Here is a 21,271-nt window from a genome sequence, read left to right on the forward strand (position 1 = left end):
TTTCTGTATTATTAAATGTACTTCCATAGTGGCACATTGTTTCCCAAATTTTAAATAGCTTTTTAAAAAGATTATAAAGGCCAAACACATATAGAAATTTTAGGTTATCTAGAAAAGTATTTTAAAAAGTGGAAAAAATCACTAAAATTTACCCCCGCCCATCCCCCAGTTACCTCTATCAACTTTTTGGTGAATATCCTACAAATATTTCAATCTGTGTACATTTATGCACCCACACAACTCTAGAATTTACATATGGGGTTTTTTCCCCCCTCCCCTTCAACAGTGTTTGGAGAATGTTCTGTTTCAATGAAGTCAGTGTATACTTTCCCATTTAATATTTGCATAATATTCTGTAATATGTCACTGGTATTTCCATTCTTCCGTTACCGGGTGTTTAATTTAGTCCCATTGTCTCTTTTAATGTGTGTTGAGGTCGGTCGCTTTTGGTTGAAGAAAGAGACAGTCATTCCGTTACTTGCAGAGAGAGGAGGCCTGGGCCGGGGCACTGGGGAGCGGCCTGTCCACCTCCCCGCTCTCTGTGCCCTGGCCTCCCACCTGCCCCTCCGCCACTCGTGGAGTTCCTCTGCTTGGAGCTGTCCAGTGACCCCTCCCCCTCCCCTCCCTCCCCCACTCTGTTCCAGCCCTGCAGCTCCCCCAGGCTGCTCCCGCTCATTCTCTTGCCATCAGCCCCTGGGTGAGGCCCCCCCACCCCATCACCAGGTCAACAGCTGTGCTCACCACCACCCCAACACTCCTTCCTCTTCCCCTTCCCGGATTGACTTTTTTCTATGAGAGCAGGGACTTTGCTCCCTGCTGAGTTAGTTCCCAGGCCTCACGGCTGTCTGGCACGTAGTAGGTGTTGTAGAAGTATCTGCTGAATGAATCTGGAAGGCTCCAACATGCGCCCAGTTCTTCTCACACCTTTTAAGCTCAGCTCTTTCCTGCCCGGTTCCCTGGAGCAGGGGACCAGTCGTCCCGGGCAACCAGCTCAGCGGCTGGGGTGGGAGCAGATGGCAGGAAGCACCCAGCAGGGCTGCTGGTGGCGGGCAGGGTACTTCCGGTGGAGGTCTGTTGGCGGGGCAGGTGGCCCAGGCGCTGCATTCTCCATCACTGTATTTGTGTTCCCAAGTCCTTTGGAGCCAAGAACCTAAAGCGTGTGGGGATCGTCCTTCAGAGAAGCATCCTCGTCCTGCTGCTGTGCTGCTTCCCGTGCTGGGCCCTCTTGCTCAACACCGAAAGCCTCCTCCTGTTCCTGAAGCAAGACCCCGAGGTCTCCAGGTCAGCCGGATCTCTAGCGTCACAAGCGCAGGGTCACGGTCAGTGGCTGCTTGGTTATCTTGCCTGTGTTGACATTTTCGGTCAGTCACCTGGACTTGAACCCTGTGGAAGGTGGAAGCTGTGACTCTGGCCTGCGGGACCCTGGGCTGGTGGGGACCCCCCGATGCAGATGCATGGGGACCCTGCCCTCCGGGAGACACGGCCCCGCCTGCTCTTCACGGAGTTTCTCCGTTTGGCGTTTTGCACACGCAGAGTGTCTTTCCCTGACGCGTAGAAGAGGGCAACGTGGTCGCCTCACGCTTGTTTTTAGAGTCGGGATTGTTAACCCTCAGTTCTAGCAGGCTCCCCAGGGATGTCAGGGATGCCGGATGCAGGGGGAGCTGTCCTTTCTGGAGATGCAGGCTGTCCTTTTTGCAGACTGTTGGTCGTGCTTCCTTGTGAGGTACAGCTGCAGTCCTGGCTCTTGCAAGAGGCTTCCGAATTTTGCCCAACTTTCAGTTCATTTGGCTGTGTTCCTTCCAGCTTTTCTGCCTAGGATGACCTGAAAAACATCAAGTCCAGCTCCCCTGAGTAAGCAGACATTTAGCAGGCCTGATGTGATTTCGACTTACGTTGCAAAGAAACAGTCACTTGCAAGTGTTATTAACTTTCTCCCATATAAATTATTTTTAGTTTTAATTTTTTAGAACATACTCTGTGGATTCAGCTTGAAGACAGCATGACCAGCAATTGTTTTAATATTAACTGGAGGCTCTTTTGTTGTCTGTTTTAGGATAGCCCAGATCTATGTGATGATTTTAATCCCTTCTCTTCCGGTAAGTGTCAAGAACATCCTTGCGTTTCGGTACAGGAAGCAGCTCGTGAATGCGGCGGGCCTCCCCTCCTTTTGTTTGTTTATTTTATCAACGTGCTATTCATGCAAAAGTTGAAAATTTCTTGGACCTGTCGTCCCCACCCCACTGATCCTCAGAGCTTGTGCCACTTTGATGTCCAAGAGCTTAAATTAAATATAAACACTGATAAGGGGAAGACATTTCCTTCCTTATTCTAGGGTTACTTTTTTTTAAAATTAATTTTTATTGGGGTATAGTTGGCTTTACAATGTTGTGTTAGTTTCTACTGTATAGCAAAGCGAATCAGCCATATGTATACATATGTCCCCTCTTGTCTGGATTTCCTTCCCGTTTAGGTCACCAAAAAGCATTGAGTTGAGTAGAGTTCCCTGAGCTATACAGTAGGTTCTCATTAGTTATCTATTTCATACACTATTTTATATCAACAGTGTATAGATGACAATCCCAACTTCCCAATTCATCCCACCCTGTCCTCCACTTTCCCCTCTTGGTGTCCATATGTTTGTTCTCTACGTCTGTGTCTCTATTTCTGTTTTGCAAATAAGATCATCTGTACCATTTTTCTAGATTCCACATATATGCATTAATATATGGTATTTGTTTTTCTCCTTCTGACTGACTTCACTCTGCATGACGGTCTCTAGGTTAGGGTTACTTTTGATTCCAAATTAATCAGGATGCTTCCTGGGCTCCGCCTGGATTTGGGGAAGGACCGCCAGCTGTCACCCTCAGAGCCATTCAGACGTCAAGGCAGCGAGTGGCTTCTCTCGAGCTGGTTAGAATTCGCTTTTGTCCTCACGGAGTCCGCTGGGAAAATCCAAATAGGTAGCATTTGATTATCCTAGCATTTGGTTAGTGTGGGTCTGAGTCTCTGAATTTGAGGTCACATAACAAGATAAATATCTTACTAAAAACCAGAACCGACGTAAACTGTGGGAATGAGACTTTTTTTTAATCAGCAAGAGCTGTTTTTCTATTTTATCTTACAGGCCACATTCCTGTTCCAGCTGCAGGCAAAATATTTACAAAGTCAGGTACAGATTCTGTAATAGTTTTACTCCATAATACTGGAAATGTGTAGTCAATATTTTTTTCCCTAACTCGACGTGGTATTTCTGTTTTATTTATTTATTAACAATAATTTTACTCTGTGCCACATACTGTTCTAACTGCCTTATAAATACATTAACTTAATTCTAATAACAATGTGAGTAGGCTCTAGCCTTTCCATTTTTAGATAAGAAAACTAAGGTATGTAGATGAGGTGACTTGCCCAAGGTCATACAGATTGTAAGCCAGGGAGCTGGGATTTGAACTCAGCCTGGCTCCAAAGTCTGATCTAAAGTTTTCAATATTTAAAAGTCTGTATTTCAGGGGCGGGCTTTTCCCTAGCGTTCCCCAGTTTGGGTTTTAGGCAGACACGCCCAACAGCGCGCTGAGAGTCATTTCTCGCAATCTTGCAAGAAAGTAATTATCTTACCCAGCTTCACAGAGGAGGAGAGTTAGGGCTGAAGAGGGTAGGTTCTGAGTTGGCATTTGCTAGATCTTTTTCTACAAACTATCCTGCCTTAAGGATCTGCTTCGAGTATTTCTCTTTCCAACACGACAGCCCAGTGCTGGGCTAGGCCTGAGGGTTACGGTGGAAGGCGGGCTTCAAGGTGGAATGGGCTGAGGGTCCGAGGCTCTGGACCCTGGGCTGTCCCAGCTCACACCGCCCCTTCCCCCAGGCTCAGTGAGACTCGGGAGCCAGACCGAACCAAACGTGTGGCTCCTCGAAGCGGGGGCCACCTGGGACCTGTCCCCCACCGGGCTGCACCTGCAGCCCCACCGTCGCGCCTCCATCTCGCCCATCCTTAACGCCCCCTTCCTCGCTCTGTGCCCCGACCCTGACTGTGCTTAGACAGAGATGCACTCGAGTGAGAACACTGAGGCTCCAGCAGAGGCCTTGTTGCGCTGAGGTCCCCAGGGTAGTGGGCTCTGGTCCAAGCTCCAGGCTGAGCGCTGTCACCACCTGCGTGTCCACAGCCTGTTTCCTGGCCCCGCGGGACTGGCCAGAGTGCCACGCTGCCAGCCGGGCCACCGCCCACCCACCCCAACCCCCCGGTAAATATCTTAGGGAATTTTCCATAAAAGTAATGGACAATTTTTTCCGAGGTTCTACCCGAGCTCTGTCTGGGTGGAGTCTTGTGGATGGATGTGCCCTGCCCTAGAGAGATGCCCGGCCCCGTCACATCCTCTAGGCCACCTGGTTTCTGGCTTTGCACCGGCCTCAGACTGACTGGCACCTGTTTTAGAGGAGGAGGACCCAGTGTCCCATGGCCACCACCGCAGCCATGTGCAGGGCCCCCTGTGGCCTCGTGTAGCACAGGGCAGGGTGGGTGCGGGCAGAGTTGAGAGGCGCTCCAGCCCACCGAACTGAGCCTCCATTGCCTGCGTGTCACCGTTTGTCCACGAAGCCATTGCACTTTGACAGTGGTCAGCCGTTTAAATGCAGGGGGAAAATGCAGAAGTCTTACTTATAGAAAGTACCAGTGTCGCGTGGGCAGCAGATACAAACGAAGTGAGTAAAGTAAGAATAAAGGGATGGGCGTTCACGGTACCCCTGCTCCGCCACGGGCATCGCTGGGTACTCTGGGTGAGGTGACCTCGTGTGCCCCCAGCCTTGGTCCTGGCGCTCGCAGGTGGTCTTTCCTTATAGACCTCACGCCGGGACCCGGCTGGCGTGGTTGTCCCCTCTCTTTTCTCACTGGGATTCTGTGCCTGTGTGCACCCGCCTGGAAGCTCCCTGAAGCCCGCGCTGTTGGGACTTTATGGAGGTGTCCTCACAAGGGCGTGCTCGTTCATTAGCTCCATTTCCAGCCCGTCCCCCCTCTCGAGAGTGGGGGTGGGGAGCCTGAAAACCGTGGTGACCGGAGCCCATCCCGGGTCGCCTCATTAGAACAAAAGATACTCTTGGTACTCTTTATAACTAAGGAATTCATAAGGCTTTCAGGAGCTCTGTGTCAGAGCTGGGGTCAAAGACCAGATATTAGAATAAGAGATGCCCCTGGTGCTCTTAGCACTGAGGGAATGGCAAGGGTTTTAGGAGCCCTGTGCTGGGAGCCGGGCGGCGGAGGCCGATGTATGTTCCCTGCTCGCTCGCACCACCCATCTGACAGGCTGTTGAAAGTGCTCATGTTTCCCTGTGTGCCTGGGGCTCTTAGGGCATCATCCTGCCTCAAGTGGTTACCGGCATTGCAGCGAACGTCCTCAACGTGGGCATGAATGCCCTCCTGCTGTACGCCCTGGACTTCGGAGTGGCGTGAGTAGTGACCCCTCCGTTCCCCACGTACTGAGTGCCTTCTGTGTGCCGGCTGGGATGCAGGGGAGGGGGCAGCCCAGTGGGGAATGCCAAGCTGTGTTCATGGGCAGCGGGTGCCCTGGAACCTGGGAGGGAGGAACGTTGGGGCTTAGCCCGGGGAGAGCGGGGAGCTGACACCCGCCCGGAGGAGGGCGATCCCGAGCCTGGGCACACAGGGAGGGGTGACCCCAGCAAAGGCAGGAGGTGGGCAGAGGCCTGTAGGGATTTTCCCGTTGTCCCTGGATTGTAAAGGAATGGAGCCAGATTCCGTCTCGAAGGAGCTCGAGCAGGCGGGGGTCACACAGAGTAAGACCTCCCCGGGCGGGTGCCACGTGCTGGTCCCCCCTCACTTGAGGCCCCCAGAGCCTGCTTCCTCCGTGTGGCTGGCGTGATCTCACCAGCACTCGTGGACCGGGCCCCGGCAGTTTTGAGGTGCTTTAGGGCAGTGTGTTCTTTCTTTTTTTCGGCTGTGCTGCACAGCTTGTGGGATCTTAGTTCCCCCACCAGGGACTGAACCTGGGCCAAGGCAGTGAAAGCGCAGAGTCCTAACCACTGGACCGCCAGGGAGTTCCCTAGGGCAGTGTGTTTCTTTATAAATGAAAACTGGTTTCGTGGGTCATGACCAGCACTTTGAAAGATTAAATATATTATGAATGAAATAAGATGAAATAGAATAGGAAATAGAACATGGCCTGGGGGTGTTTTTCATGAGATGTTTGCTTCTATGGCATGTGGGTACTGGGTAATGACGGAAATTTAATTCTGTCGGTTGCAGTAAAAAATATATACAGTGGGCATCCCTGGTGGCGCAGTGGTTGAGAGTCCGCCTGCCGATGCCGGGGACATGGGTTCGTGCCCCGGTCCGGGAAGATCCCACATGCCGTGGAGCAGCTGGGCTCGTGAGCCATGGCCACTGAGCCTGCGCGTCCGGAGCCTGTACTCCGCAGCGGGAGAGACCACAACAGTGAGAGGCCCGCGTACCGCAAAAAAAAATAAAAAAGAATATATGTGTGTACACACACACACACACACACACACACACACACACACACACACACACACACACACACACACACACACACACACACACACACACACACACACACACACACACACACACACACACACACACACACGCCATTAATTGAAGGATTATGCAGAGTTGGAACACAGACCAATCAATGAAAAAACATTTGTAACACCTTCCAGAAAACCGAAAGAGGCTTTGGCTGTCGGGGAGTGAAGAGTCAGGGGCCAAGTTTGAGAAGCGGTGACACTGACCCACGTAAGCATCTCAGCAGGCTTCTCTGAAGGTGAAGCTCAGAGACTGTCTTTTAGAAGGTTTTTTTAAACATATACAGAGGGCAGTTTGGGAACAGGTGGGTAAGAGGAGAAAAACACAGGGATGGATTAAGAAATGAAATACTGTGAGAACTGGTCAGGAGAGTGAAATGAAGAAACAGAAGAGAATCAGAGTTCCTGGTCTCTGCGCCAGGACAGGGTACATTCTATTTGTGGGGCTAAAATGTCATCCATTGACGATGCTCTCAGGTTATTTCCCAAGACAAAACAAATTTGTTATAATCCTGGGAAATAAAACTACTATGACCCTAGACTAGTTGTTGAACACAGTTGCTGTCTGCCATAGCTTGCTTTATTTATTTATTTATCATCTATCTATCTATCTTTTGCTGTGCTGGGTCTCAGTTGCGGCATGCATGTGGGATCTAGTTCCCCGACCAGGGATCGAACCCTGGCCCCCTGCATTGGGAGTGCGGAGTCTTACCCACTGGACCACCAGGGAAATCCCTGCCATAGCCTTTGAACTAAGTATGTTTAAGAATTTATTTGATGGTTTATTTAAGGCTATCAGAACAAGGAAGGGTGATAAGTCTTTATGTCCTTTTGCTTTTCTAGTAGCATTGGGTTTTTCCACAAAAATTCAATCTTGATGAAAAGAAAACAAGCCTATTATAAGTGGATCTGGTGTTGAAAAAGAAGATAGTCCAGGAGCTATGGGCTCATCTAATCACTGTGAGAGCGAAAGCTTATTATTTGGGAGGAATGTACTCACGGGTGACGATAGCTTTTTCTCCTTCAGAGGATCTGCCTGGGCGAACACCACTTCCCAGTTCTCCCTGTCTGCTCTTCTCTTCCTGTACGTGTGGTGGAAAAAAATCCACGTCCACACCTGGGGAGGTAATGAGGACATTACTTTCTTATTTATTGTTCAGAAAGATGTGATTCTGGTCTCTGAATTTTTTTTTCCCTCAGACTTTTTTTGTTTTTATCTTTTGGGAAATTTAAAAATTCTATAAAATATTTAAGTTACTGAAAATATAAAAGTTACAGGTTCAACGTGAGTTTTTTTTTTTTTTTTTACATCTACGAAGGCAGCTTTTGTTCATAGAAACCTACTGGTTTGTAAGAATTAATATTAAGTGAGTTAAAATTGCAAATACAAAATCCTAGCTGTTTCTTGCAAATCACTCTGCTCTGTTCAAGTGAAGTTTGATTAATGTCTTATCAAATCACATGAACAGATGGAACTCTTAAACAGTCAGCACCACTTTCAACTTAGCTAAAGTCCCTTAAGTATCCTAACATCCATTTATAAATTTAGTAAAATAGATCTGTTTTTTTTTTTTCTTCCCTGGTACGCGGGCCTCTCACTGTTGTGGCCTCTCCCGTTGCGGAGCACAGGCTCTGGACGCGCAGGCTCAGCAGCCATGGCTCATGGGCCCAGCCGCTCCGCGGCACGTGGGATCTTCCCAGACCGGGGCACGAACCCGTGTCCCCTGCATCGGCAGGCGGACTCTCAACCACTGCACCACCAAGGGATGCCCAATAGATCTGTTTTTGTTTTCTATTTTTTGAATTGTGGTAAAATATATGTAATATAAAATTTGACATTTTAACCGTTTTTAAATGTACAATTTAGTGCCCTTAAGTACATTCACAGTGTTATGCAATTATCACCACCATCCATTTCTAAAACATTTTTCTCTCTCCAAATAGAAACTCTACCCATTAAGCAGTAAGTTCCCATTTTCCCTCTGCCCAGCCCTGGGTAACCTCTACTTTCTGTCCCTTTCTGTTGATCTTGTACCTGACACTTTGCTGAACTGATCTGTTCTTTCTAGGAGCTTTCTTGTGGATTCTTTGGGTAGGTATAGGATGGTGTCATGTGTGAAGAGAGAATTTTACTTTTTCCTTTCCAGTCTTTTTTTTTTTTTAAGAATTCTTTTTTCTGTGTGGTTTTTTAAAAAAATTATTTTATTTTTGGCTGCGTTGGGTTTTTGTTGCTGTGCGTGGGCTTTCTCTAGTTGCGGTGAACGGGGTCTACTCTTCATCGCAGTGCGCAGGCTTCTCACTGCAGTGGCTTCTCTTGTTGCAGAGCATGGGCTCTAGGCATGCAGGCTTCAGTAGTTGCAGCACGCAGGCTCGGCAGTTGTGGCTCACGGGCTCTAGAGTGCAGGCTCAGTAGTTGTGGTGCATGGGCTTAGTTGCTCCGCGGCATGTGGGATCTTCCCGGACCAGGGATTAAACCCGTGTCCCCCTGCATTGGCAGGTGGATTCTTAACCACTGCGCCACCAGGGAAGCCCCTTCTTTCCAGTCTTGATGGGAAGGAACAAGTAAAATTCTTTTCATTACTCTTTACAATTTAGGTATAGTGAATTTTTGATATTAGTTTCAGGTGTACAGTATAGTGATAGAAAAATTTTATAGATTATACTCCATTTATAGTTATTATAAAATATTGGCTATATTCCCTGTGCTGTACAATATATCCTGGTAGCTTATTTATTTTATACACAATAGTTTGTACCCTTAATCCCCTACCTTTATTTTGCCCCTTCCCCTTCTCTCTCCCTACTGATCACCCCTAGTTTGTTCTCTGTATCTGTGAGTCTGTTTCATTATATTCACTAGTTTTATTTTTTAGACATATAAGTGGTACCATACAGTATTTGTCTTCCTCTGTTTCACTTATTTCATCAAGCATAATACCCTCCAGGTCCATCCATGTTGCTGCAAATGGCATCATTTCATTTTTTATGGCCAAGTAATATTCCATTGTACATACGTACCACATCTTCTTTATCCATTCTTCTGCTGATGGACATTTAGGTTGTTTCCATGTCTTTGCTATTGTGAATAGTGCTGCTTTGAACATTAGGGTGCATATATCTTTTGAATTAGTCTTTTCCTTATTTTTTGGATATATACCCAGGAGTGGGATTGCTGGATCATATATAGTAGTTCTATTTTCAGAATTTTGAGGAAACTCCATACTGTTCTCCATAGTGGCTGCACCAATTTACATTTTCACCAACAGTGCAAGAGGGTTCCCTTTTCTCCACATCCTTGCCAACATTTGTTATCTGTGGTCTTCTTTGATGATGGCCATTCTGACCTGTGTGAGGTGATATCTCATTGCAGTTTTAATCTGCATTTCTCTTGATGATTAGTGATGTTGAGCATCTTTTCATGTGCCTGTTGGCCATCTGTATGTCTTTGGAAAAATGTCTATTCAAGTCTTCTGCCTATTTTTTAATCAAAAAAATTTTTATTATTTATTTTTGGCTGCATTGGGTCTTCATTGCTGTGCACGGGCTTTCTCTGTTTGCGGTGAGCGGGGGCTACTCTTCATTGCTATGCGCAGGCTTCTCATTGCAGTGGCTTCTCTTGTTGCAGAGCATGGGCTCTAGGCACTCGGGCTTCAGTAGTTGTGGCACACAGGCTCAGTAGTTGTGGCTCGCGGGCTCCAGAGCGCAGGTTCAGTAGTTGTGGCGCACGGGCTTAGTTGCTCCGCGGCATGTGGGATCTTCCTGGACCAGGGCTCGAACCCATGTCCCCTGCGTTGGCAGGCGGATTCTTAACCACTGCGCCACCAGGGAAGTCCCAGGATTGTTTATTTATTTATTTATTTATTTATTTTGCAGTACGTGGGCCTCTCACTGTTGTGGCCTCTCCCGTTGTGGAGCACAGGCTCTGGGCACGCAGGCTCAGCGGCCATGGCTCACAGGCCCAGCCGCTTCGCGGCATGTGGGATCTTCCCAGACCAGGGCATGAACCCGTGTCCCCTGCATTGGCAGGTGGACCCTCAACCACTGCACCACCAGAGAAGCCCAGGATTGTTTGTTTTTTGATGTTGAGTTGTATGAGTTCTTTGTATATTTTGGATATTAATCCCTTATCATATATATGGTTTGCAAATATCTTATTTTATTTGGGTCCTCTCTCTTTTCTTCTTGGTGAGCCTGGCTAAAGGTTTATCAGTTTTGTTTATCTTTTCAAAAAACCAGCTCTGGGTTTCATTGATCTTTTCTATTGTGTTTGATTTTTTTTTTTAAATCTCTCTTTCATTTATTTCCTCTCTGATCTTTACTTCCTTTCTTCTGCTGACTTTGGGCTTTTCTTTTCTTTTTCTAATTCTTTTAGGTGGGAGGTTAGGTGGTTTATTTGAGATTTTTCTTGTTTCTTGAGGAAGGCCTGTATGGCTATAAACTTTCATCTGCTTGTGCTGTATACCATAGATTTTTGCAGTGTTGTGTTTCCATTTTCATTTGTATCAAGTTATTTTCTGATTTCCTCTTTGATTTCTTAATTGACCCATTGGTTTTTCAGTAGCATGTTTTTCAGTCTCCATGTGTTTCTTCTTTTCCCATCTTTCTTTCTAAGTTGTTTTCTAGTTTCATACTGTTGTGGTTGGAAAAAAATGCTTGATATATAATTTCTGTCCTCTTACATTTCTTGTTACAAATTGTTGTTACATTTGTTGAGGCTTGTTTTGTGGCTCAGCATGTGATCAATCCTGCAGAATGTCCACTGTGCACTTGGAAAGAATGTGTAATTCTGCTGTTTTTGGTTGTAATGTCCTGTAGATATCTGTTACGTCCAACTGGTGTATTGTGTCATTTAAGACCACGTTGATTTTCTGTCCACTGATGTAAGTGGGGTGTTACTACTACTATTGTATTATTGTCAATTTCTCCCCATATGTCAGTATCCATTTAACAATTCTCCATGCTCCCTTCCCCCAGCTCCCGGCAACCACTGTCTTCCTTTCTGATTCTGTGAGTTTGACTACTCTTGATGTCTCACATAAGTAAAATTATACAGTATGTGTCTTCTGTGCCTTTGTCTTATGTGTTAGCGTAATGACCTCGAGGTTCATCCATTTTGTAGCATGTGTCAGAATTTCCTTCCTTTATTAAGTTTGGATAATATTCCATTGTATGTATAGACCACATTTGGCTTATTTATTCATCTGTGAGTGGACGTTTGGGTTGCTTCTACCTTTTGGCTGTTGTGAATAATACTGCTATGAACGTGGGTATACAAATATCTCTTTGAGATCCTGCTTTCAATTCTTTTATACATACATATATCCAGAAATGATTTTGCTGGACCGTGTGGTAGTTCTGTTTTTAATTTTTTGAGGAACCACCATACTGTTTTCCCATAGCGGCTGCATCATTTTACATTCCCACCAACAGTGCACAAGGCTTCCAGTTTATCCACATCCTCACCAACACTTGTTATTTTCTATTTGTGTGTTGTTTTAAAGCAGCCGCCTGATGGGTGTGAGATGGTATCTTATTGTGTTTTTTTTGATTTGCATTTTCCTAATGAGCAGCGATGTTGAGCCTTTTTAAAAATGTACCAGTTGGCTATTTGTGTATCCTCTTTGGAGAAATGTCTGCTCAAGTCCTTTGCCCATTTTTTTGTTTTGTTTTGTCTTTTTGTTTGTTTTTTAATTTATTTATTTTATGGCTGTGTTGGGTCTCCGTTGCTGCGCGTGGGCTGTCTCTAGTTGCGGAGAGCGGGGGCTACTCTTCGTTGTGGTGCGCGGGCTTCTCATTGTGGTGGTTTCTCTTGTTGCGGAGCGTGGGCTCTAAGTGCAAGGCTCAGTAGTTGTGGCACACGGGCTCAGTAGTTGTGGCTCGTGGGCTCTAGAGCGCAGGCTCAGTAGTTATGGCACATGGGCTTAGTTGCTCTGCGGCATGTGGGGACTTCCCAGACCAGGGCTCGAACCCATGTCCCCTGCATTGGCAGGCGGATTCTTAACCACTGCGCCACCAGCCTTTGCCCACTTTTTAATTGTTGTTGCTGCTGAACTGTAGGAATTCTTTCTATACTCTGGATATTATGATATCCAGGTATCCTTTTCAGATGGAATATTTACTAGTATCTTCTCCCGTGTGTTGCCCTTTCACTCTGTTGATTGTGTCCTTTAACGCCCAGACATTTTCAATTTTGATGTAGTTCAGTTTATCCAGTTTTACTTCAGTTGCTTGTGAGCACAGTGGAGTTCATCTAATCATTCTGCCATGTGTACGCCCAGCGTTCCGCTTTCCCCTATAGTGCCCATCCATCATATTTTACTCTTCTAGCTCCCCAGTGATTGTATCCTTGATGCCCCCATCATCCCACAAGCACACTGGCCACAGGGATACCTATGTGGTTTCTTAAGGGACTCTGCACACGTTTCTCTGCTGTGTGTAACGGGAGTGAAACGTGTGGGTCACAGGGCATATACAGACTTCAGTTTCACTACATTTTGTCAGCCTTGTTCCCACCATCTCAAACTCTGGGCTTGTTGACCTCTTTAAAGTACAGTGTTTTTCCGGTGAACACCGGCTCCTCCCAGTCTCTGAGCTTCTGGTGTGGGCACGCGTGTGAGATAGAACTGTTGGTGTCAGACTGTGGAAGAGTAAATGCTGTGTTCTTTCCTGTCCTCCAGGTTGGACCAGGGACTGTTTCCAGGAGTGGGGCTCCTTCATCCAGCTGGCCATCCCCAGCATGTTCATGGTGTGCATTGAGTGGTGGACCTTTGAAGTCGGAACCTTCCTTGCAGGTTGGCCAGCACTTCGGTAGAAACCTGTCACCAGCCTGGTTAATCATGTCTACAGAGCTTTTCAGGAGACCCAAGTTTGCTTCTCCTTCCTCTTGGTTTTATCAGGCCCTCGTGGAAGATTTCAGTACAGGCTTCACTGCCCATCCGACCATAAGCACACTATTCAGGTTGGGTGAGGCTTTGTGCTACCCCACTGCCTTTCATTTTGTAGCTTTGAAAGGGACGATTGCTAAGGTCATGGAGCGACCTGCCAAGGTCACGGAGCAGAACAAAGCCCGAGTCTAGGTCTCAGGACACTGGCCACTGTGTGGCTCGGCTGACTGTTGCTGGGCGTTTACAGAGTGACAGATTTTGCTGTGTTCTAGCCTCGCTCTGTTTCTTTCCGACCTAGGACAATTTTGGTCACGGGCATTCACCTTAGCCATCCACTGCTAGTGAAGGAACAGAGGAAACAGCAGAGACAGAGGGTAATAATACTTGATCTGAAAGTTTCTGTGGACACTGGAATGCGTTCATAGTGCCATCACTTCTCATGGAGTTCCACTGCCCTCTGTCCTTCCCTCCATACTGTGGTCCCCCGTCTCCCTGAAGGATGACCTGCACCCCCGGGCACTGCCTGGTTTTCTACTTAAGCCCCGTGTTTTGTTGCCTGGTGAAGTGGGGGCTTCTGGAATGAGCCTGTATCCCATCTTAGCTGCTGCAGTTCCTGGATGCTTCCTGAATGGGGTTCTCCTTGGCACAGACAGTGAATTCTGCTATTGGATTCTGCTTCTGGGGGCAACCTTGGCTTCTCTGAAATTACATTAGGTTCTAGTTTCATAAGGAAAACGTTCACTTTACTCCACTTTTTGAACATTTCAGGATTGATGAGCGTGACAGAGCTCGGAGCCCAGGCCGTCATTTATGTACTGGCTTCTGTGGCCTACATGGTAAGGCGATGCCGTGCTGTCCACTCGGAGAGTTAGACGGTACGGGGGGGGGGGAGCGCAGCTGGAGAAGCAAGTGTGGATTTTGGAGCCAGACACACCGCTGGGTGTGGGTCCTGGCCGTGCTGCTTCCCAGCTGTGTGATGCTGGGCTCATTACATAACCTTTCTGAGCTTAACTTTCCCCGTATACACGGTGGGAAAAAATAATATCTACCTGGCAGGTGAAAATTAAGACAAAGCTTATATAAAATACTTAGCAGAATGCCTGGCATGTTTATTGGAAATAACGGAGTTTACTGCAAATAACTTGGTGCTGGGATACGGTGGGGCATAAGGTGCAGACAGTCCCTGTCTCTTGTGGCTGGTGGGCTGGCATGGAGATAAGCAAGCAAAGAGATGAATAAGAGCATGATACAGACATATAATATGCACCATAGAAGAAGCAAACAACAACAAAAAGTCTAAGCTGTATGAAAACAGAGACAGACACCTTTTTAGATAGGCGTTGAGGAACGGTCCTCCTGAGTTGCTGTGTAAGCGGAGACTTGCAGGGTGAGAAGGTGCCGGCCTGGGAAGCCCCCGGTCAGGGCTGACCACAGGCCCCGCGATGCAGGGATGCACGAGAGCCCTTGCATGTTCGGGGACCTGATACGAGCCCGGTTGAGGGGTTAGCGAGGAGAGAAGCTTCTTGCCGCTGTGTAGGAGCTGGCTTGGAGGACAGGTGTGGGATGGGAAGTGGGGAAGGAGGCTGTTGGAATCGTCGAGGGGAGCAAGTGGAAGGCGGCTGGTGGTGGAGACGGGGCAGAGAGGCTGAGTTAGTGATGCCGTTGGGCAGAGCGGAAGTGACAGGACCAGGGTCTGGATGTGGGAGGCTTGGCAACGCACGGGAAGAACCACAAATGCCTCCAGGGTTTCGGGCTTGAACAGCTGCGTGGCGTCAGGCCTTTTACCTTCTGAGGCTTTCTGAATATTCCAGTTCTGCACATATAGGCCCTTTGTTCCTTGTTTTTGAAAAACAGATGCCACCTGGGCAGTAGGATGAGGGGCCATTTTTGTTTCTGTTTACATATGTTTTTTTAGTCTTAAAAGTGAAAGAAGGACTTAGTGGGGATTGATGTGGTCATGTAGGAGTGAGCCGGGAGGGTGTCTAAGGGCAAACCCCAAGACACAGGAGTCAGCAGCAGAAGGAGACCCCCACGAAGAGCCAGGCCCAGGCAGGTGTGGAAGGGGGGCGACCCCGAGAACAGGTCGTGGAAGAGCTGGGGAGAGGGTGGGAAGGGTCCCTTGGATTTAGGGTCATCGGAGACGTTCTGGAGTGATGAAAAGCAGGAGGCAGATGTGGGCACCGACCTTCTCGGGGTGAGGAAGCAGAGGCTGCTGGGAGTCAGTTCTGTCTAGAGGATTGGCTGTTGATGGGGGAAGGATTCCATGAAGGCACAATTTGGTTTTGCTTCTGTTTTTTTAAAAAAAAGTAATTTATCTTTGGCTGCATTGGGTCTTCGTTTTGGTGTGTGGGCTTCTCATTGCAGTGGCTTCTCTTGTTGCGGAGCATGGGCTCTAGGTGCGCCGGCTTCAGTAGTTGTGGCGCACGGGCTTAGTTGTTCCGTGGCATGTGGGATCTTCCCGGACCAGGGCTCGGGATTCTTAACCACTGTGCCACCAGGGAAGTCCTTGCTTCTATTTTTAAATGGTGGCCCTGGAGTTTGTTTGGGTTTTTTGTTTGTTTTTTGTTTGTTTGTTCTTTTGCAGTACGCGGGCCTCTCACTGTTGTGGCCTCTCCCGTTGCGGAGCACAGGCTCCGGACACGCAGGCTCAGTGGCCATGGCTCACGGGCCCAGCTGCTCCGCGGCATGTGGGATCTTCCCGGACCGGGGCACGAACCCGCATCCCCTGCATCGGCAGGCGGACTCTCAACCATTGCGCCACCAGGGAAGCCCTGTTTGTTTGTTTTTAATATTTTTATTTATTTATTTATTTGGCTGTGTTGGGTCTTAATTGCAGCATGTGGGCTCTTCATTGCGGCACATGGGCTTCTCGTTGTGGTGTGCAGGCTCTAGAGCGTGCGGGCTCAGTAGTTGCAGCACATGGGCTCTCTAGTTGTGGCATGCGGGCTCCAGAGCACGTGGGCTCTGTAGTTGCAGCAAGCAGGCTTAGTTGCCCTGCACCATTTGGGATCTTAGTTCCCCTGCACCATTTGGGATCTTAGTTCCCAACCAGGGATCAAACCCAAGTCCCCTGCATCGGAAGGTGGATTCTTAACCACTGGGCCACCAGGGAAGTCCCATGGAGCTTGTTTATAGGTTTGCAGTAAACCGAAGCTGTCTACCAATTCTACCTTATCTTCATATCTTCTGTTTTTCTACCTGTTCTATCACAGGCTTCAATTTTAATTTTTAATTGTGGTAAAATACACATAATGTGAAGTCTACCATCTTAACTACCATTTTAACTGCCTAATTCAGTAGTGTTAAGCATATTTTGATTGTTGTACAACCAATCTCCAGAACTTATTCCTCTTGCAAAACTGAAACTCTGCTCATTGAATAATTCCCATTCCTCCTGCCCTCAGCCTCTGGCAACCACCATTCTAGTTTCTGTTTCTTGTCCCTTTGTTTCCTTTGTTAGAGACTGTGAAGCAATAAGTGTTCATTATTTTTATAGAAAAAAAACAAGTCCCCTTAGTGGTGAACTTAAAATAAAAATGATAAAATACAGAGAAATAATCCACCGAGAGCAAGAGTTAACAGATACAGTAAACAGGAAAGTTAGAGTTTGGAGTTTGAGATGATGGTATAATAATCAGAGAATAGAAAAGTCATATGTTCAGAATCATTCAACATAAAAGAAGAAATTGATACCCAAAGAATATTTGGAAAACAACCAAGTAGGATTTTAAAAAAATGAAAATATAGCCACAGAAATTTAATACTTCATAGATTAGTTAAAACTGAAAAATCAAATAATGAACTTGAAGATAGATCTGTGGAAATTCCCATAATAAAACAAAGGCATATAAATAGATGGAATTAGATATGCAGACCAATGAAATAGAATAGAGAGCCCAGAAGTAAACCCTCACATATATTGTGAAGTGATTTTTGACAAAAACAACTGTTCCTGGGAAAACTGGATATCCACATGCAAAAGAATGAAGTTGGACCTTACCTAACACCATGTGCAAAGATCAACTCAAAGTGGATCTAAGACTTAAAACAATAAAACTCTTAGAAGTATATACATAAGGCAGAAACTTCACAGCATTGGATTTGGCAGTGACTTCTTGGATATGACAGCAAAGGCACAGGCAACAAAAGAAAATTATAAAATTTTTATAAAGTCCAATTGTCTAATTTTGTGCATCAAAAGACAGTATCAATAGAGTAAAAAGGCAACCCACAGAATGGGAGAAAATATTTGCAAATCACCTATGTGATAAAAGATTACTAATCAGAATATATAGACAACTCTTAAAACTCTAACAAAAACCAAAACATCCTGTTGTTAAAATGAGCAAAGGACTTGAACGGGTGTTATCTCCAAGGAAGATATACAAATGGCCAATAAGCACATGAAAAGATGCTCAGTATCACCGATCATTAGGAAATGCAAATCAAAACTACAGTGAGATACCTCCTCACACCCATTAGAATGGCTACTCTTGAGAAAAAAAGAAAAAAAAAAGAAACAGAAAATAAGTGTTGGCGAGGGTGTAGAAATATTGGAACCCTTATGCAGTGTCGGTTGGAATGTAAAATGATGCAGCTGCCATGGGAAAATAGAAAAATGGTAGTTCCTAAAAAATTAAAAATAGAATCACCATATGACCCAGCAATTCCACTTTTGGATGTATACCCAAAAGAGTTGAAAGGAGGATCTCAAAGAGATATTTTCACATTCATGTTCACAGCAGCCTTATTCACAAGAGCCAAAAGGTGGAAGCAGCCTCAATGTCCTTCCACAGATGAATGGTTAAACAAAATGTGATATATACATACAATGGGTTATCATTATTTAAAAAAAAGGAAGGAGATTCTGATACATGGAACAGTGTGGATGAACCTTGAGGACATTATGCTAAATGAAATAAGCCATACATAAAGAGACAAATACTGGACAAGTCCACTCATATGTGGTGCTTAGACTAGCCAATAGAGACAGAGTAGAAGGGTGGTTGCCAGGGTCTGGGGGAGGGGGGAGTGAGGATTTATTGTTTAATGGGCACAGGGTTTCAGCTTTAGGAGATGAAAAGAGTTCTGGAGATGATGGTGGTGATGGTTGCACAGCATTACGGATGTATTTTAATACCATTGAAGTGCGTACTTAACGGTTAAAAAAAATACCACATAGTAATTACCGGAATAAGAAGGGAAGAAATGGCTAACACGGTAAATTTCACGTTGTGTGTATTTTGGCACAGTAAATACAAGTGAGAAAAAGTAGAACTGGAACATGTGAAAGATGTAGACCCATTATATATCTTCTATCTAAGAGGAATTCCACAGGGAGAGGATAGAGACTGGCGGGGATGCCGTATTCAGAGACGTTTGATGAGAGACAGAGACCATTAGATAACTGAAGTAAGACACGAATCTTAATATTCAACAATTACAATGAACATTTTATTGGAGATTTGAGCCTGTGCAATTAGGCAAGAAAAGGAAAATGCATTGATTTATAAACTAAATGGCTGACATGGCTTTCCTGACCTGTTGTTTGTGGATTTTTCTCCAGCAGACCTCTCCCCTGCATGGGAAGGATCAGTACAGAGGTGGGATCTGTCACATGACATCTTCAGCTAAGGGGTTTATGCATGGGGAGCAGGGAGCAGCAGTCCTGACCTCCCCCACTGCCCCACCCCGCCTCCCATCCCCCAAGACGAGAAGGGCTTGGCTCTGAGGCACTCACACCACCAGTCGCTGTGCAGTGAGTCTGAGAGGGAGGACCGGTCAGCAGTGGGGTCTGGCCATGCTGTGCTGTCTGTGACCCTGTCATGAGTCCACAGGACTGCTCATCATTGCCTCCTGGGGCCCCTGTGGGAAGAACGAGTGGGATGTAGCCTTTTCCTCTTTCTCATCTGGACTTTGGCTTCCTGTTGTCCTTTCCCTCTTCCAGAAGCTCATCAGCTCACTTAGCCTCAGAGCTGTTAATGAGTTTCTTCTCTGTTAAGCATCTTTACTGACATTTTAGTGGCATTTGGGGAAGGAAGGGGGTTAAGCATGTGAGCTGGCCATTCATCTGAAGCTGAAGCCAATATGTATATTTTGAGCCCACAAGTCTTGTACATTTTTATATAGTCAGGTCCATTGTTTTTCAAGTTCTTAAACTTAACAATTCTTTTTTTTTTTTTGGCGGTACGCGGGCCTCTCACTGCTGTGGCCTCTCCCATTGCGGAGCACAGGCTCCGGACGCGCAGGCTCAGTGCCCATGGCTCACAGGCCCAGCCGCTCCGCGGCATGTGGGATCTTCCCAGACCGGGGCACGAACCCGTGTCCCCTGCATCGACAGGCAGGCTCTCAACCACTGCGCCACCAGGGAAGCCCAACTTAACAATTTTTAATACATATTTTTTTTCAACTTCACTTAGGCTGGTTCTCAAACAGCAACAAATTAGACGGCTCTCAGGAGGCTGCTTCTAGTAGGAATAGAAGTTAAAGCTGACGTATAAATTATTAAAAGCAGACCTGAGAACTAAAATTGGGTTACTACACAACCCGTGTTTCACAAACAGCCCCCGAGGGCAGCACTGTCATCACAGGAGAACAACCGACATGACCCTGCACGTTGAATAATGGTCTGTTTAAGAAGCAGGCAAGCACATAGCTTCAGATTTATAACCAGTAATTAAAACAAAGTTTGGGCATCTACTGTGAAGGGCCATAGTTCGATTTAATGGGTAATTAGACATAGGAATGTTGGACACATAACGGATGGTGGAGGCAGACTTCATCAGCTTTCGTGGAATTCCTACAGTGTGCCAGGCTTTGTTCTAAGTGCTTTTCTCACGATTCATTTCATTTTTACGAATGATTTATATATTTATAGTTCATTAAGTCTTGTAGAATGTAGCAAAGTTGAATTGACTCTTGATAGTATATGTTTAGTTAATAAGGGAGGAGCTTTGCCCTCAAATCCAGCATCTTTAAGAGGTTCTACTCTGATGCCTCTGATGGGGGCAGCGGTCAGGGCGGCTGTTACACATCTGTAACAGTGGGCGAGGCCAAGCCACTTGTTTCCAGTCACACGGCAAGGACGTACTGGAACCGGGTCTAGAACCCGGGGCTCTGACTCTGTCCCGGGTTTCCGCGCAGGTAGACTCCAGTGCACTGATACTCTGATTTTCAGACCCTCTGACCCCTCCTCGTGATTTTGTGATCATTCATTTCTAGGTGCCTCTAGGCCTTGGCGTGGCAGCCAGCGTCCGGCTGGGCAGTGCCCTGGGGGCAGGGGACGCCCAGCAGACACGACACTCCTGTGCCACCGCCCTCCTGTGTGCAGGTGAGTGTGGCACTGCTGCTCGCTGGCGCAGCTGTATCGAAGTTGAGAAATACATGTCATAGTTTCTCTGGGAATTGACTTACGTGTGCAAACGCAGCTGCAGTCTTTCTTCTTTATGCTGACTCCTGTTTACTCAGTTAAATGAAGCTCCTAAATATGACTTTCTGTTATTAGGCACCAGCTAAATACTCTTCCACGTGGTACTAACAGAAATCATTTCAAAGGCAGTTGTTGTCATGTGCAGGCTTCTTTCTTTCTTTCTTTCTTTTTTTTTTTTTTGCGGTACGCGGGCCTCTCACCGTTGTGGCCTCTCCCGCTGCGGAGCACAGGCTCCGGATGCGCAGGCTCAGCGGCCATGGCTCACGGGCCCAGCCGCTCTGCGGCATGTGGGATCTTCCAGGACCAGGGCACAAACCCGCGTCCCCTGCATCGGCAGGCGGACTCTCAACCACTGCGCCACCAGGGAAGCCCATGCAGGCTTATTTCTGACCAGAATCTGTGTGCCCAG

General features: G+C 46.8%; 1 protein-coding gene and 1 pseudogene across 1 annotated transcript in view; one reads left to right on the plus strand and one right to left on the minus strand.

Annotated features, from left to right (window-relative positions):
• The window catches only part of LOC132510717 (receptor-binding cancer antigen expressed on SiSo cells-like), a 109,185-nt pseudogene that overhangs the window by 22,762 nt on the left and 65,152 nt on the right, over positions 1-21,271 (minus strand).
• The window catches only part of LOC132511455 (multidrug and toxin extrusion protein 2-like), a 48,340-nt gene that overhangs the window by 7,224 nt on the left and 19,845 nt on the right, over positions 1-21,271 (plus strand). The window contains exons 4-11 of the mRNA XM_060134634.1: positions 1,133-1,281; positions 2,054-2,096; positions 3,125-3,169; positions 5,339-5,436; positions 7,577-7,674; positions 13,227-13,340; positions 14,202-14,269; positions 20,655-20,763. Of these exons, the coding sequence (XP_059990617.1) occupies positions 1,133-1,281; positions 2,054-2,096; positions 3,125-3,169; positions 5,339-5,436; positions 7,577-7,674; positions 13,227-13,340; positions 14,202-14,269; positions 20,655-20,763 (724 nt within the window). The remainder of the gene's footprint in view (positions 1-1,132; positions 1,282-2,053; positions 2,097-3,124; positions 3,170-5,338; positions 5,437-7,576; positions 7,675-13,226; positions 13,341-14,201; positions 14,270-20,654; positions 20,764-21,271) is intronic.

The sequence above is a fragment of the Lagenorhynchus albirostris genome, chromosome 20 (genome assembly GCF_949774975.1).
Source record: "Lagenorhynchus albirostris chromosome 20, mLagAlb1.1, whole genome shotgun sequence".
In the NCBI taxonomy this organism is placed as follows: Eukaryota; Metazoa; Chordata; class Mammalia; order Artiodactyla; family Delphinidae; genus Lagenorhynchus; species Lagenorhynchus albirostris.